The sequence below is a fragment of the Acomys russatus genome, chromosome 24 (assembly GCF_903995435.1).
Source record: "Acomys russatus chromosome 24, mAcoRus1.1, whole genome shotgun sequence".
Classification (NCBI taxonomy): domain Eukaryota; kingdom Metazoa; phylum Chordata; class Mammalia; order Rodentia; family Muridae; genus Acomys; species Acomys russatus.
Genome location: NC_067160.1, coordinates 24,059,734 through 24,078,635, shown reverse-complemented (window position 1 = coordinate 24,078,635; position 18,902 = coordinate 24,059,734). Strand labels below are relative to the sequence as shown.

The following is an 18,902-nucleotide window of genomic DNA, read 5'->3' as shown; positions in this document are numbered from 1 at the left end:
TAAAGTGAAATAATTGTGGGTAGATTAGGACCTTTTTTTCTAATTCTACTCAAATAATAATTTTACCCACAGGGTGTAGAATTAAACAAAAATGTCAGTTTTAGAATTATTTGGGATGTGATCCTTTCCAATGGAATTGTGGAGAACATCAAAGTCCTCAAGTCAAGTTTAGTGAGTCTTAAATCACACTAATGAAATAGAAAGCCAAGGCACATTTTGACAGGTTTCACACTGAGAAACAGAACTGATGAAAACTTAAGTGAACAGTTGAAATTCCTATTGAGAACTGGAGCTAACTGGATGGGGAGATATTACATGTTGCTTTTTGGACATGACGAAAGCCAAAAGAAATCAGAATATATTTATCACGATTGTTATTCCTGTAGTAATAATAAACAAAGCAAGCTTGTTAACTATATATGCTAGATATCTCAGGGAGTATGCTACTTTGTTACCAAGCGAGTTGGAGGAATCTTTGTGTCACCTGGCTTTTTGGCACTATTAAGGAACTTACTATGTAGGCTTCTCACTGTGAAATATGGCAGAAAAAACAGATCACAATGTTCTCATGAATGCTGTTTCTGTATTCAAATATATAACCACATCTATATTCATTCCAACATTTCAGGGATCCAAAGTGAAGCAAATGTGCCACTTAAACAATAACAATTGAAGCACCCACTCACTGAAGCACACTTATGCAACACATAGCTCGCTAAGTGGAGGATGATGGGAGGGGTTCTATAGGAACAGACATTCAGTTGTAAGCTAAAGGGTTTAATTTCTTACCCTATTCTTACTTCCACTATGCACAAGTTTGTATCTATTTAATTCTTTCTCACTTTAAGAGATAGTTGTAAAGTAGAAAAGGCGTAGAGGTGAACGAATAATGAGGTTAGAAGTTAGTACTGTCATAGATTTCAGCAAATAACTTTGGGAGGTTAGGAATGAATATTAATGGGTAGAGTAAGCACATATGATTTAGTTCAGATAACTGAAGAGCAGTTTGTCACACATAAGACAGAGACCACCAAAGGGAAGATAGATTTGTGTTGTTTGATGCCCTGTCACACCTACCTCATATAAAATTGGGATTTGACAAAGCAGGATGATCTAACCCTAACTGTATAGACCCTTGTTTATCTGCATTTTAAAGTCTGAAATATTTGATGATAGTAGCTAACACTTTTCTTATAGTAGCTAAAAAATTTTATTTATCAATGTCTTTTTGAAAATACCTGTTTTTTATCATAAAGAATTTTATGAAATAGAATAGTGACTGACAGTGATCAAACCCATTGTTTTCTAAATAACCACCTCTTGTTAGAAGTATTATAAACAACAATAGTTGGCATGAAGACTGAACAAGTGGCTCACACAAAATAAAACTAATGTGTAGTAAAATTAGTTACTCACTAAGATGTGTTGCAGTACAATCCTATGGGAATGTAGTTTACAAAAAAAATTTAAAGTTATTTTGTTTATCACAATGACAAAATTGAAATAGATAATTCATTGATTACACTGGTTCCATCTATATATTAAACTGATCTGAATAAGATAATTTCTGCACTTATGTATATATGTGCATTGATATGTGTTATACGTATGCATTTGTGCAGGTATGGGTACAGGTGCATATCCCTATGATTGCACAGGTTCGTGTGTGTGTGTGTGTGTGTGTGTGTGTGTGTGTGTGTGTGCAGGCCAAAAGTCAGCATTGGGCATCTTCCTCGGTCACTTGTTTTCTCAGTGGACCTGGAGCTCACAGACTTGCTAGACAGACTGTGTCCATCTTTTACATGGGTGCTGGAGATTTGAAATCAGACCCTCAGGCTTGCACCATTTCTCCATCCCTCAAGTGAAATAGCTTCAATAATGTATAATAAAACATTTTGGTGACAAAGATATTGGTAAACCAAATATTTATGGTAAAGATGTGTATCTTTCTAAGGTAGCATCAAGTCCTTTGATCACCAACAAAGTAGCAAAATCAAAGCAGCAGTGACCAGTGAGGAATCCGATACTCCTCCAGGATGCCGGGTTTGTGTGGAGCATAGAGGAGGTTGAGGCGCAGATCTGGGTCTGGGGTGTACTTAGCACGGTAATTAGTAGAAACCAATGCTCTCTTCAAGAGGGAAGAAGCACACGAAATATGAGAGGCCTAGAAGACCAGTATTTGGGACAAAATGGAAAGATTATGATATCATAAGCAGGAAGAGGGTCATTTTGTTTTGCTTGTCAAGGTGCTGGCTCTCAAGGCAGCAACAGTTAGCATTGGCTCTCTCTTTTAAATGACACTCTGTTGTATAGTATTAAAGAAAACATAGCATAATATCCAATAAGTAGTAGCCCAAACTATATGTCAATTCCACTGTCCTGAAGTTTCCACAGCTATGTCATTTGAACCTAATACTTTGGAACATAATAAATATCTAAGTGTCCTACCATTACTGCTGTCTTGTTCTTAGATGAAACCTAGTCTGTTGAATCTTTTAGCTATTTGATAGGATAAAGCTCTTCTGGATGCCGGCCAAACATCAGCCAGACTTTATCTACTTAAGGCATGTGCCTCTCCGGAAAGTCCATCTCTTCACAGTCATTCAGATGAGCTGTCTTGGCCTGTTGTGGATAATCAAAGTTTCCAGAGCTGCTATCGTCTTTCCTATGATGGTATGAAATGTCCCTCACCTATTTTTCTCTTTCACTGATTTTTGGGAGACACATGAACTAAAACTGCAAGAGTAGAGTTTGAATCACTCTGAACAGCCACTAGAAAAGCTAGGATAAACTTGGGCACTAAAATTGGGTTTGAAAAATATTTTTGCATTTCTCTGATTTCATATCAGCTCTTCTTTTTTTGGTCATCCATAATGTAGTAGTTAATTGAATGCAGGAAGGAAAATGTAAACTTAAAAAATTAGCATTGAGATATACTAACAAATATGAAAAATCAGGGGAATTCTTAAAATAAAATTTAATTGAATGTTTTAAACAAATTTCAAAAATGTTAAAAAGTATAGTGAATTTGAATGACTATACATAATTCAAAAATCATAGGTATAGTAAGACTCTTCTAATATTCACTGATCATGGTTCAAGCTTTTAATTATGTATTTAAGGAAGTATAATCAAATATATTTTGTAGCCTGAAAAGTTTCTTTAAAAAAGCTTTCAATACTGAATAAAATCTTAAGTTTTATTCTGCTGCTTTGAGAAGAAAGGAGAATGAAAGATCAGACCATGTTTTATACTCATGTTTTCAATTCTTAGTTTAATATCAGTCCTAATACAAACTCATCTGCATCTCTCCTTTCTCCTTCCTTCTTTCCTCTCTTTCATTTTCTTTCTACCTTTCTTTCTTCCTTCCTTCCTTTCTTTCATTTTTCATTGTTTTCTTTTTCATTTTAAACTACTACCTTCCTGTTTTCTTCAGGTGTTAGCCCTGGTATTTGTGAGAAAACTGATGGACTTCTTGTTTACCAAACGGGAACTCAGCTGGCTTGATGATCTAATGCCAGAGAGTAAGAAGAAGAAACTTGAGGATGCTGAAAAAGAAGTAAGTCAGAATAAAATTGGGATTTTATTTGAGAAAAGAACAACAGTAGCTCTTTGCAAAACTATTTCTTTTTTCACTTTTTCATTAATTGGCGATTTCTAAATACAACAGGTAGAAAGATTTGGAAGTTTGATGTTTAAAAATATAGCTGGAGCGGGGTTGAGGGTAGGAAGAGATCTTATATGAGCAATTCAACTCTACATGAAATATGCAAGTGCCTGCATTTAGTTACTCTACAAATTATAAGGCTTATTTTTCAGATTTCTTGATCACGGATGGGAGAAAATTGCTGACGTGTAGCTGTTTCTGTTAGAGTCATATAAGTACTGTTTTTTTAACCGAATATGTTTGAAAAAGGAAATAATGTGATATATCATTGTTGATATTGTTTCTTGTTAATAGGTTTGAGTCAGTAGATTTGAGTATAATTGTTATCTTTAAAACAGACCAAATATTTCAGAAGAAACTTTGAACTGATTTACTTCCAAAATGATCCAAACTTTAAAAAAAAATTGGGGAGGGATGTTCTGGATTTTAGTTAACTTTATAGATTACTTATCTATCCTATTCTATTTTATAAGAGAAAAGAAGTAAGATATGAGTTTTACGAGATGTATAAAGCTCATATATCAGCCTGGATCTTTTTAAAAGACTATTTAATCATACCATTACGATTACATAAAAGTCATAAGGAAGGTACATTAAAATAATGACCTGTGCAACATATTTTAGCAGTTACTGTGCCCAGGGATTACATACACAAGAACTAAATCTCTATGTATAAATAAAATAGAAAGAAAACATTTCAGGAGAATTGTGCGTTCTTTCCAGTTTTGTTTTCATGGGTGTTCACCAAAAGCATTGAGTTTCTTTTATATAGAATATTTTTGGACCATAGTTTTTTTTTTTCCTTCTGGTAATTTAACTTGTAAATATAAAGAGTTTTGGTTTTGCTCCGTCATTTAGATGGGCCATATTGAAGCATAGATCCTGATGAAGCTTTAGCCAAGAACATTCTACCAACACAGCTGTATAGCATGTGATTGGTGGTTCTATTCTCTATGGTGTCCACATTTAAAGATATCATAATGTGCATCTTATTTCTGTATGAATGTTTCAATTTTCCAAAATGTTGTACAAGGCATATATGGAATCATACTTCTAGTAATGTTAAAGCGACATTAAAATATTGTGAAACTATCATTGTTTTCTGTTGACTATAGTATTCTAAGCAGTAAAGATATTTTTTAAAATAATACTTTAACAATCTATACATGATGTGATAAAACATTGTCCACCTGAACTTTTTCCCTGGTTTAAAGTTTGAAGAGAAGTAATTTTGAAGACAAAATTAGTTGCCTATGAATTTCCCCCATCTTCCCAGTAATTTCATAACCAAGATCACTCATCTAGTAATGTACACAGTATGTCTTCTTTATTGTATTACTTTTATTTCACATCAGACATCTGTAATGTAGCTGGTGGAATAAGGTAGAAGCACTCTCTTCCATAAAGTACTGTCCCTTTTCAGTATTTTCCGGAGGCCATTATCAGCATGAAACAGTCTTAGGATTTCACTTCTCTTAGTGTTTGGAAAACACCTAAGGAAAATGCTGTGCAATCTACCATGCTAACTTTGTTTTTCTTCTCTACTATTATAGAAAGATGATATCAGATTCTCCTTCTTGTTCATGACATTGTAGGGAAAAACTGACAGTGATCATATGTGTATTAGAAATAGCCACTGAAACTGTGCCTGGAGGTATCCAGCCAAAACGTATAACTGATTATGGTTATTACCTATGGAATTAGCCAGTCCTATTGCCCACAAGTACTTACAATATATATTTGGCAGTTACATGTCTCTGTGTATCAGGGCTTCATTTTGAGAATTTATTAACCTCACTGAGACCTTGTATAGAGTTTCCAACCTTTTTACATTCTATCACACTATGCCTTACTGTGCTTTCATGAGGTTTACTGTTTTGTGATTTGAAAGTAAAGATTTTAGGAGCAACTAAATACCACTAAATTTCCTAGAACTTATACTTTGAGCAAGGATATAAAAATAGAATAAGACTTACTGGGGCAATTTTCTAGTTGATTCCTTAAGTTCTAAATATGAGGGGGAAAACACCTTGCAATATATTTACCATAATGATAATATCTTACATGAAAATCTTACATAGATTATGATGATACTTTCACATGTTCCTAACTGTATGGAAATAAGAAGGAAATACAATAGTTCATTCAGGAAATAACTTATACTCAATCATTGAAATACAGTTCTAGGTAGTGCAAAGAAGGCCATCCCTACTCCAGCAAAGTGGAGAGATGGGGGAAAGGACTGTAGAGATGCTTATGTTCTGTTTGGAATTTGCACTAGAAGAATAGAATCATAAAGAGTGGGGGAGGACATGCAGAGGGTGCCGCTGACACTTAAATCTCACGTTCATTTTCTACTTGAGGGCCCAAATCTAGGTGGTTTCTTCTCCTGAGCCTGTGGATTCCCCTGAAAGATGTGATTGTGCTATAGCATTTCGTACCAATGCCCAGTGCTCCAAGAGTTTGTACAATAGAGTGGATAATGGACAAGTTCTTCAGAAACGTTCAAATTAATTGAGGAACTCTGATTGTGATCTGGCAAGATGATAAATGGCAGAAGCGTCTCAGCTTCATGAAGCTTGAATTTAAAGCAAGCTCACCTCTTGTCCTTTTGATGATAGTTACAAGCTTGTACCTTTATCCTCCAGGGTTTTCCTATCAGTAGCCCATTTATGGTCTTATGGCACTAAGAAAACATTCATTTGACCTTAAAATTCAATAATGAGCTAAGCAGAATAAATAGCTACACAGGCCAGTCCAAGGTCGCAGAGCTTCTGTTCCAAATTTTCATGTACTTCATGCATATGCATATGCATATGCTTCGGTTTTTAGAAAGAAAGGATTATAATCAGGGTAGAAATGAATATTGGAACCCTGACATTTTGCACATTGCTCTGTGTAAAGGGAAGTCTGCAGAATCAGTTCTGGATGTCCAAATGTGCCCAGAGTACCAACATGCCTTCCTTCTTACTTAAATATTCTGTAGGACATTGTACACACGACAAAAGGATTGCTGCTAAATGCAGAAAACTCCAGCAGAATGTTTGCTCTTGGAGGGAAAGCGAGAGTTCTGGTGTTAGGTAGAGGCTGGGAACTCAGTTCTGTGGGAAGTATTTGTACCTATACCTTGTTCATTACTGAGGAATAACTCTAACGCACACACTATAGGAGAAAACACAAAGAAGGCATGTGTGGCCTTGTTATCATGAAAATTTCCAAGAAAGTACACTCTAAAAATAAGCACAATTAAACAAATTACAGCAAATGCTCTGCTTCTCAGAAAGGTAAGAGTTGGCTGTGGGTTTAGGAAGCACATCCTAATTACTGACACAGAGAGATGGTTTTTGTGGAGTGGGATAAGCACATTCCATCTCCTGAAGCAGCGCCTTCCAAAACTGCGCTTCCAGGATCTCTGCTGCACCAGCCAGCACCTACAGTATTTTAAGCATGCAAATTCATAGGCCTATTTCATCAAAATGCTGGATGTTAGAGCTGGCAGTTGTTTTCATAAGACCCCGAGGTGATGTTGACATCTGAGATAAGCCTTTTATTAGACTCATAGAATCTCAATTTCTATGATGTAGATAAGTTCTTAATACAAGATTACTGTGTCAGAAATTTTGTGCTTAACAGTAATTTAGGCACGTGCTTAAAGGTGCTGAATCAGGACCAGTGAGATGGCTCAGCAGGTAAAGGCACTCACTGGCCCTCAAGCCTTCCAACTAGACTGATTCCTGGAACCCACACATAGAGGAAGAAAACAAACAAGCTGTCTTATGACTGATACATGTGTTCCATCACACACACACACACACACACACACACACACACACACACACACACACGTTGCTGACTCATAGGTTCTGATGCCTCCATAGGCATATCTAAATTCTATATGTTCCACCCCATTTTTACCTTTTAAGCTTTTATTGTTTTATACCATCAGCTCTTTAACCTGTTGGAAATCAGAAATAATACTTCTTAAAAGTATAGCACTTATTGTATTCAAATTATATTCATATGCAATATTGGTAGCCTAATGAGAGAATGAAATGGTAGGTGCTTCTTAAGTTCTGCAGGCCTTATTTGCCTCGTCAATAAAATGAAGTGTTGAACATGATACTCACTCATTCCTTCAAAACCCAGATTGCAAACCGTTAAGTACTTCTTTCCTATAATAACTAGGTATTCTTTGTGAACAGTGACTCCCTACTATTGTTTATACTTTGAGAGTTTTAAAGGCTCCCACATAGATACAGACTCTGCCCTCCAAATGGATAATAACTGAAGTTACCTGTCTTACTGCAGGTAAAGGGCAGAGCGCAAGTCAGGTATGATAATATAACAGTCACAATGTTTTGCTATTAAAAAAATAAAGTTCAGACTAAGGGTGCAGTATTATTGAATTTATTAAAACACTAGAATATGACAGATTAAATTTCCTATTTAACTTTTCATGGGCCTTTGGGTTTAAGGAAGCTAGCTGCTCACTATTATGAAAACATCTTATTTGGTTCCATCTTTTATACCTGTCTCACATTATTTCTTCCCACCTAGTTTCCCCTTCTCTTCCTGTACGCCTTCTGCTAATCCTTTATTTCCTTTGAGAATAAGGTTTGTATCTTTCTTTTTGTTTTTGTATCTCAGCACTTTGGCTTCCTGTCATGTAGATCATGTAGATGTACATTCATTAAGTGTCTCCTGAACTTCTTTGATATGTACCAAGAACACAATAAAACTCAATCAATGCATCCTGTTGAGTAGATTCCTACTTTAAGCATCAACTTTCCTGCGGCTTATTGGATATGGAATTATTGATTTTCCCCTTATTTTGTACCTAAAAAACCGCTTTGTTAATCATCTTCATTAAAAGATTGTCTTTAAATCATAGCATAAAACATCTCTATGTTCTTGTTGGCCAAACCCTTCCTTTGGGTGTTCCTTTAGCACGTTGCAGTTGGGCATACCATTGATGGATCCTGTGTAAATGAAGTGCTGAATGGAAACTGTGTTCAGCACCTCTGCCAATGCTAACACACTTCCGCAGCAGCTGTCTGGCTAGTTTTATTCAACTTTCTGTTTTCTTGCGCGGCAAGATAACCTGGGCTGTGAAGATCATGGAAACTAACTGCCTAATCTGATGGCTCCTCTATGGTTAGTCTCCACTTTTGTCTCCCCAGCAGTGCTGCTTAGGATGCAGCCAGTCCCCCCATCTCCACGGCCAGGCCCACCCAGCTCCCTTCTGGCACTGAAGACAGCAGCAGCGGCTGCTCTGCCACCCTTCACTTCAGATAAGCATGGCTTGGAAATGCTATCTTTAGAGGTGATGAGTTTTTGTTTGGATAGAGTGATGACTAGTATAAAGCCCACACATACTAACGAGCCTCAGAGTGCAAAATAATTATTGAAAGCAATTTTAGAGAAAAGTGGAAAATATTCAGGAAAAAAAATTGTTCACAAAGCTTTGTTGCCAATGGGTCTGCCTTTTTGGCTGCCAGGTGACATAGGAGCTGATCTGTTCTTATTCTCTCTGGCTTGTTTTGCATTGTAGTCCATATTAAATCATCCTGGTTGGCCAGAAGAGATGCTATGTATCATATTCTAATGAACAACCAAGGACAGATATATACTTTCTTTACATCTTGGTTTGTCTTGTATAACCTTTGGGATTGCTGATGATCTCTTTATGTGTTCTCATGTACAGTAATTTTAAAAAGTATAAAAAGTAACATTTTCTACATGAATGGATAGATAACTTCTGACTCTGACTCCGTGGTTTGCTTGTGTTAATATATATGTTATTAAATATGGTTCATAAGCCTTGATGAACTAATTGCAAGGAGCACCTCATTCTAGGGTGCAGACTAGCTCTCCTTATACTTAAACAACTCATTTTAACTAATTATTTTCTCATTGTAAATTGAGTATAAATCTTTTCCCATACGCTCATGTATTTGAATGTTTGGTCCCCAGAGAATGACACTGTTTTAGAAGATTATAGAAACTTTCAGAAAGTGAAGCCTCTCGAGAAAATTGGTTATTGGTGGCAGACCTTGAGCTTTTATAGAGTCAAGGCCCACTTCCTATTGCTCTCTGCTTCCTCAATATTGAGGCAGTGTAACCAGCTCCCTCCCTCCCTCTCCTGCCACCATGCCTTCCCTGCCACAGTAGACTGTATTCCTTCTTAAAAGTCAAAGCAACCATTCTCTTTTTGTTATATGTTTGTTCACAATAAGGAGAAAAGCAACTAATAGATTTGTTGCGAAGAAATAAGACCTGATCATATGGCTGTTGGTCTTTAGAACAACAGCCCCTTTGTGGGAGGCATGTGTAAGAGTTTGGAACAAGACTAGAAAAAGATGATAATACTGTAAATAGGCCTTTACTGCCTATCCCGGTGCAAGTTCAGAAGACAAGAATACTGAAGGAAATGTTGACAGTGGAAGGCCAACTCCTGAGGCTTCAGAGGGAACCAAGGATTCTATTGGGAGTTGGACTAGAGACAATTTATGTCATATTCTGACCAAAACATTAGTAAAATTCAGCCTGCCTGTGTCCTGAAAGCTTCAGAAATATTGAATTTGAAAGTAATAGACTAAATGGTTTGGGGAAATGTCAAACTTGTGCAGTTATTCAGACTGTGTTATGGCTGTCATTTACTGCTCTTTCCCAGCTCCACAGTCAGAGAGCAACAAGTAGAACAGAAAGGTCTAAAAAATGTCCGGCTTGCAGGGGAAAGTGTGAGCTTACAGTTCTATGCAAGGTTTTTGCTGATAACACAAGTACAATCTTTAGAGATTACCACCATTGATGAGACATCTTGTGCTATGTACAGTAATGTGAAAAAAAATGACCTGAAGGTGAGACTCTACCCACAGTAGGCTCCATCTTGTGAAAGCAGACGGACTGTAGTCTAAACTGAGAATGCTGCTGAAGGTTCTGCCTCCTCAGAAACAACTGTCTATGTATTTCCCTAGGGTCAGAGTACAAAGGCTGATACAGTCGTCTTCAGAGAGCATATTCGCCTGGAGCTGGTTGAAGGACTTGCAGCACTATGTTGTTGTAGTTGTATAGGCATGGAAGATGCAGGAATAAGAGAATCAATAAGCTTTCGCCAATATTTCTGAAGGCTACTGAAAACAGGAAATGTATCACAGGTGGAATTCCTGCAAGGAGGCGCCAAGAAAGAAATGTAGTTGTGTGTGTGTGTGAAGTGTGAAGTTGAAGATTGTGTTACAAAGAAAACTTCATGTGGGAGATGCCGGAATCACAGGGTTATTGCACAGGAAAGCCTGTAGCATGGAATAAAGCTAGAAGGGAGATGCTATGTGTGCTACAGGTAGTAAAACAAGAGAGATGGGACTACCCATCTTTGGACCCGGCTCTTTGGACCACAGATAATTCCATCATGAGCTCTGATGCTTGGACATGAAGCTATAGGATTTGGTGTTTGTCTTTCTGTGTTTTGGTCTTGCTTTTGTATGACCTTTCTACATACCCACTCTTCCATTTAGAAATGGAGAGTAGCTGGGGGTTGTGTCACACACCTTTAATCCCAGCACTCAGGAGGAAGAGGCAGACAGATCTCTGTGAGTTCAAGGCCAGCCTGGTCTACAACACTAGTCCAGGACAGCCAAGGCTACACAGAAAACCCTGTCTTGAAAAACCAATAAATAAATAAATAAATATAGAAATGGGGATGGTCACTCTGTACCACTGTGTGTTGAAAGTATTTAACTTTTTGTTTTGACTGTAGAGGAGTTCTTGATTAAGATATTTCCTTGATTCTTGAAAGGGCAATGACCCTGTGAGAGAGGAGAGCAGAATGGTCTAGTTCCATTGTAAAGTGTCTTCTATAGACTTGTGTGTCTGAACACTTAGTTTCCAGCTAGTGGCACGTTTTAGAGTGTTGTGGAACCTGGATGGGGTGATCCCTCACTAGAGGAAATTGGTCACTGGGAGATCTTCAGTTGGGCATCTCTTCTGGCTTCCCCTCCACTTCCTGACTGCTTATACCAGGTGCCTCATGTTCCTGCCACCACACCTTCCCTACCGTTAAGTCGTAAGCCCAAATAACCCCTCTTAAGCTGATTCTTGTCATGTACTTGGTCATGGAAGTGAGAAAATAACTCATGCACTACTCACTTTTTACTTCTAATAACACTGCTGAATGACAATGCCATAAATGGGCTTTAAAAGAAGCAAATTCCTTATGAGACAGCACAGAAAGTGAATAGAATCATTTCCTTGGACACAAGAAGATATATAATTAGCTCCACAGAGTATAATACAAAGTGAGGTATCTGAGGGGAGCATATAAGTAAAGTTACTAGCAGGATTAATGTACCTCACATTATCACTGGCATAGCCTGGGCCTGGAGCATCTGGAGGCATCAGTACTGTAGCAATCGCAGAGAGGCCTACCTTGATCAGCAGTGGAAGAAGGTGGCAAACATGAGCTGAGACCTGCCTTCATGCATAGTCACAAGTAGCCAGCTGAAGACACATCTGAGAACACTTTGTCACTTGAAATAATAACAAATACGGCATTCAACATTTTGCATAATGGTAGTTAAACTAAACTGGGTTTAGGCAGCTGGTTTAAGTTAATCTGGTTAAACTTAGTTTGGCCACATTAGCTATGCCAGGCTGGGGAAAGTGGACAAGGGATGACCTTCGGTACCAGGCCTGCTTTCTCCCATCATTTCCCAGTTGGGCAGAATCACCTGGTTTCTTGGGTCTGCACATCTTGAAGCTCTATTCCAGGAGTCAGAGCCAACAGTTCAAATATTTTTAAATGGTCTTAAATTATTAACTGAACTGGGCTAAGACCTGCTGATTCACTTAAAAATGAATGCCTTAAATACGAGTGTGTGCCCATGCACACATACTGTCTACATCTAACATACGTAACATATCTAAACATATATAGTGTGTGCAAAATTTTAGTGGTACTCTCATTGAAAGATAAATAAGACATTTATAGATGAGAGCCATAAGGTTTATCTATATTTCCAGTTTACAAACTAAAAATCTTATAAATGAAAAAATGTATACATGGATATAGTGTTTTCACCTTTTAGAGAAGGATGGAATATTTTTGCTCTTGTAAGAAGAATTCTGAAGCGTGGAACAAAAACATACAGCTAACAGAAACATCTAAGTGGAGGGTTTTTCGTTTATTACTTCATCACGGCAAGTCACAAATCTCTCTCTCTCTCTCTCTCTCTCTCTCTCTCTCTCTCTCTCTCTCTCTCTCTCTCTCTCTCTCTCTCTCTCTCCCTGAGTGTGTGTGTGTGTGTGTGTGTGTGTCTGTCTGTCTGTCTGTCTGTCTGTGGAAGGTTATATATAGACATTCATATGGGTATGTATGTAATGTATGTATCTTCACACAGGTATGCATGACCAGTATCAGGTGTCTTTCTCTATCACTTCCTATGTTAATTTTTGAGAGGGGTGTGTGTGTGTCTTAGACTCTGGAGCTCACCTATTGACTAGGCAATCTGGCAAAGCAGCTCCAGGACTTACTTTTCTCCAGCACTCTGCACTGGGGTTCCACTCTTGGTACCACTCTGCTTGTACATGGTTTCTGGGCATCTGAACTTAGGTCCTCATGCATGTTGCCAACTGAACCCTCTCTCTTTCAGCCCTAAATTTGTGTTTTGATGCATATGAGAAAGGATCTTCTGTCTTTTTCCATGCCTCTAGATCAATTCTCAAAACCTGGTCCCAGACCAGTATCAGCAACACTGTTAGAAGTGTAAATCTCTAACTTCAGACCTACAGGATCTGAACCTCTAGGACCCAGGATAATTTTAGCACAGCCTGCAGGTGACTCTAAGGTAGAATCTGAGAACCAGTCCTCTGAATTTGTAACCCCCATCTCCTCCTAGTAGAATGTTTGGAGAATGTAAATTCAAGTTGTGAAAATCAAACTCTCATTGCATTACCCATACTCTAGTTTTTGTACATTTTAGTCTATTTTTAATATGCTTGAAAATTAGCCATGTTTTGAATAGGACGACATGAAGAAGATTGTTGTTAGCATTTAAATTACTTTGTGTTATGAGATTTTCATTAATTACTCCTCTTCTCAGTAGCTGAGGCTTTATTGAAAGGACCTGTGCTAGCATTAATAAGTGCAAACAAAGTGGAAGGTCCTGAGGTTAATGAGATAGTAAAACATTAATCTGTGTTTCTTCTTTAAGGTAAAAGGGAGGCTCTTCAGGTTCACTTTATATACGTTACTTTTGTCATTCCAGGAAGAACAAAGTATGCTAGCCATGGAAGAGGAGGGCACAGTACAACTCCCACTGGAGGGACACTACAGGTAAGCATATGTTTAGAGCGCAGCAGTGAGTGTCATAGACTGTTCAGGTTGTACTCAGCTTCTAAGAACTGCATAATGTGAAAGTTACTGAAGTTGTGTTAAAAAAAAAATCTAAGACCAAGAGCTAAATTATAGCTTCCAGTAAGTTCTGCCAGCACTTGTTGTGTAGCAAAATGTATAAAATTAGGTGCGGACTGGGAGTTGTCTTTTCTTTTCATATTTTATAAGATGTATGAAAGATCACTTTCATGTTCTCAAACATTACCACCAGAAGACAGCTAACTGTTCACTTCTAGCATAAGCGAGGCCAGTATCTGTAAAGTGATCACAGGAAAAAATAGGAGGATTTCCTCCTAACGAAAGTCGCCTCCAAAATGATAATACAATTTTTGAGTTAAAGGACTCAGTCATGTCTGTCAATTAACAAAATACTCATGTAGTTCTGAACAATACACCAATATTTTTGCACACAAAGACACCAAATCCAAAGTTTTGTTAGTTACAGTGGAATTTCTACAATTTTTACTGATATTTGCCACCTCTTCTTCCCTCACTTTCTTCCATTTCTTTTCTGTTCCCTTCCTCTCCTCCACTCTCAATCTCCCTCCCTCTTCAAAAAAGTTTAGTTTCAGTACTTTTCTCCTAAAGTCTCTTTTAAGTCCTGTTTTGGGGCCAAGACTATGGTTTTAAAGTTCTTAGTCTATTCCAGTAAATAAGTAAAGATGAAATCTTTTAGGGGGAGATTTGCCATGGTACCTAAAAGACAAAGTGGCAAGGAATCCACTGGATCTCAGAGTCCTACTTTAACACCGTACTCTCCCCAACCGTTAGATAGAATCACCTGTGACCTAAAAGTGGGCACAATGGTGAGATTGTTTTCGCTCTTCTTTTCATTCTTTCATTTAAAATACTCGATTGAGGTGAGTCAGTATATTCTCAGGTGAATTCTATTGGTACTAGTTTTATAACCTGCCATTCCAGAAGGCCTCTGTAGGTAAACAAGTTAGAAAATGGTCCAAACTGTGTGCTAGTTTGTAAATTCATAAAGACTCTTTTTATACAAAATCATAAAAATAGTACTGCCCCCTTTAAATCTTATTTTTGATTATTGCAAACATTTCTAAGCCTTTTTGTTAATAAGACTGTCTCATAATATCATGATATACTTGTTTTGCCTGTGATGCTCTCTTGGAAATTAGTTGCTCTCCTATTCTGAGTTTCTAGGAAGTTCCATTTTCAGGAAGGCTAGACGAATTAAGGACACATCTTCAGACTGAGCAAGGCTCAGACCTGGTGTTTTGTTCACCCTAAATTCTGGATTTATTTTCTTCTTCTGAACAGCTACCAATGTAGTTGACATGAGGCCAGCTTAGATTTTTTTGTTGATGCAATTTTTTTCACAATAAAGTATGCTACCTATATGTACAAAAAAATAAAGATTTTTTTTTTCTTAGTTACAAAAGTTTTCACTTGGTCTGGGACTAGTTTATGCTGCCATTTGTTTATGTTTTTAACTCTTGGGAGGTTTTGAAGCATCATGAATGTTTTCTATAATTGTTGTAAATTTAAAATGTATAAACAGAACAAAACTAAACTAACCAGCCAACCACCAGCATAGAACCTAATACTGTAGATGCCCCAGCTGTGTAGGATATGCTCGGGCAAAGGCACAGGCTGCATTCATTTTTAACAAATATCCACTGAGTAAATGCTATGTGTCTAGCCCTGGCTGACTTCTGAGAGAAACAGCTGTAACCAGTGATCCACAGTGCTGTTTGTCACATACACTGTATTCAGGTAAAATAGAGGGTATGGACAGAGTGTAAAAATACAAACAGCTAACACAGAGTTGTAGATGGCAAAAAGAAGGACACAAAGACAGAGAAAACAATTTAGGAGGCTTTAGCGGGTGGAACAGCAATTGTGGCAACACTGGCCTGCATGAACAGGTGAAATTAGAACAGATTTGGAAGTGAAAGTCTGAGATCTGGGATGAATTAAGAAAACTGGAAAGATGGCCCAGCGGTTAGGAACACTGACTACTCTTCCAGAGGTCATGAGTTCAATTCCCAGCAACCACATGGTGGCTCACAACCATCTATAATGTGAGCTGATGCCTGTGGGTGTGCATGCAGGCAGAGCGCTGTATACATAATAATAACTAAATCTTTAAAAAAAAAAGAAAAGAAAACTGTAGCCCAAATTTACATCTATACTAGTAGAATATTCTCTTTAGATTTTCAGATACTTTTTAATTTTTGAGGGAGTTGCATTATGCTATTCAAATATATATTATATACAACATTTGATTCATATATATATATATATATATATATAAACAAAATGAAATATTATTCAGCCTTAAAAGGAGAGAAAATTAGGCATCTGGAGAAACTTCATAGGCAATGGGAAAATCTAAACCAGTGGTTCTCAATGTGTGAGTCTGTGACTCTTTTTGTAGGCATCCTGCATGTCAGGATGCCTGCATGTCAGGATGCCTGCATGTCAGGATGCCTGCATATCAGATATTTACATTATGATTCATAACAATAGCAAAATTACATGAAATAGCAATGAAATGCTTTAATGGTTGTGGCTCACCATGCGAACATGATGATGATGGGGCAAGGGACTGAAGAGCAGGCACATCGAAACTGATCTCTGTGATTGGGAATGAATTAACACAACTGGAGCCCAGATCTATAGCTATACAACCAGTTCTTCTCTTTAGGTCTTCTGATACTTTTTAATAATAGATAGTTGGTTAATGCTTCTCAATTTTTATTATTAAAAACGTGCTATTATAATAAACAAAACTAAATAATATTCAACCTTAAAAGGAGGGAAATGTAAGCATATGTTAAGACATCTTGAACTATAAGGACTTTTTTGTCAAATGAAATAAGCTAGTGACACAAAAACCAAACATTGTGTGTTCCACTTTCCATGAGACACTTAAAATAGCGGGAACAATAGAGACAGACCATGCAGTGGTGGTCACCAGGGGCTGGGGAAAGGAGGACATGGAGGGTTGTTGTTTAATGGATATAAAATATTCAGATCTATAGGATGAAAGAATTCTGAAGACAAATGGTAGTAGTGGGCTATAAATTGAAAATGCTGTTAATAACTTTTAATTGTACATTTTAAAATGTTTACAGTGAAAACTTTATGTTGTGTATGTTTTACTATTAAAATTTTAGATAAAATGTTTCACATAGTAACAAAATAGACTCATATTCATCTTCACTACCTGAATGTCTCATTACTTGTTTATTGTATATTATTTCATTTTGGGTAAACTCCTATCTAGAGATGACCCATCTGTAATCAATATTTCTGATGAAATGTCAAAGACTGCCATGTGGGGAAACCTTCTGATTACTGCTGACAACTCAAAAGAAAAGGAGTCACGCTTTCCTTCTAAAAGGTTTGAATTTTGAAGTAATAAGGTTATATTAATGCTAGTGATTTTATGGTATAAATTCATAAGAAAAAGATACTATTAATTTTAATCAAATTTAGACTTAAAATATTTCGGAATTTTTTTTTCTATGACAATTTTTTACAAACATTATGTTTCTCAGTATCTTCCTTTCAAATTAAAGCTCACTGCAAAACTACCACAGTGGGGGGGAAATGGAGCTATTAATGACCCCAGTGCATGACAATTTTGAACATTCATTTTGGTCCACTCTTTCTTTGTGTGGTTTCATGTATTTCCTCATCACACGGTCCCCAGGACCACAGTGGGCGCTGGACCACATTCCCCATTCCCTATTTCCGTTTGTGATAGTGATTTGGCACATGTAATGGTCATTCTATATTTAGTTGATTTCTAGTTCCCTATTTCCAAGTCCCCGACAAACTTCCCTAACCTCCCTGAACACGCGCCCATTCTCATCGGTCTGTGGACAGGAGAGCAGTCCTGTAGCTGTGCATGCTGAGGGAAGAGTGTGCATTAAGTAGTAAGAGAGTGCTGGTGTTTCAGCTGAAGTCTCCGGGATTTAGAAATGAGTTTGGACCATACCATGCAGCCATTTTAGATGCTGATCAGAAGAAGAGGAAAATCCTGTGTTATGCTAGTTTTGCTTCTCATAAGAAAATGGTTGATGTTTGGGGATAGTGTGCTGATGATTTAACTTAGTTGTTTTTATAACCTTACATTAACTTTTTCTACTTAACTTTTATATTACATTCTTTTGTCATAAGCTCCCCTTCCTAATCACTCTAGAAGCTGATTCCCCAAAGGTAAGACCTTTTCCCTCAACCCTATTCCTTATGTTAAATGGTGTCTTCTGGAAACCCGGTCAGCCTGTGTCATCTGTGTGAGTTTTGGGGAGGCAAAAGGCCTAGAGAGTCTTGGACTCCAATGCCAGATTGATATTTATGGTGATACTTATCCGTTCAGTTCTTTAAGGGGCTCTGAAAGACGAGGAGACATGTTTTTCTCTTAACATTTACAAATGCATCACATGTAAAACAGCAGATCTTATAGAACCACATTTAGCAAGCAATGACTTCACGTTTCGAGATTGGGAGAAGAAAATTTGTCCCTTTAATTTTGAGAATTGCAAATCTGGGAGCTTCCATTCAGGCTGCTGTGGTACATCCAAAGTTGCCTCATGAGACACAATTGGAGCCATGGGCTAGAGAGAGAGACTACGTGAGTCTTTGGGGGAGAAACCTCTTATTGCTAGTTTTTGTCACCCCAAAATGGCATGCTGCTTCAATGTCATCTCTGGAGCAAACAGAGTAAAGAAGACAGCAACCGTCTTCACCCCAGAACCAGGGCTGGTCTTTCCTCCCTCTTTCCCTTTCCTCCTTCCTTTATTGCTTGACTACATCCTCTAATCGCCTTCTCTAAAACTCTCTACAACTTAGACCCAAAGAGGTTACTATCCA

The 18,902-nt window shown here is 37.5% G+C and overlaps 1 protein-coding gene across 5 annotated transcripts in view; it reads left to right on the top strand.

Annotated features, from left to right (window-relative positions):
* Slc4a10 (solute carrier family 4 member 10) overlaps window positions 1-18,902 on the top strand; it is a 101,874-nt gene that overhangs the window by 75,660 nt on the left and 7,312 nt on the right. For 4 of the 5 annotated variants that reach the window (XM_051166176.1, XM_051166173.1, XM_051166175.1 and 1 more), the window contains 4 exons: window positions 2,500-2,673; window positions 3,437-3,559; window positions 13,930-13,997; window positions 17,311-17,427. In XM_051166176.1, the coding sequence (XP_051022133.1) occupies window positions 2,500-2,673; window positions 3,437-3,559; window positions 13,930-13,997; window positions 17,311-17,427 (482 nt within the window). Of the gene's footprint in view, window positions 1-2,499; window positions 2,674-3,436; window positions 3,560-13,929; window positions 13,998-17,310; window positions 17,428-18,209; window positions 18,249-18,902 lie in introns of all 5 variants that reach the window. The other variant, XM_051166174.1, reaches the window with a different exon arrangement.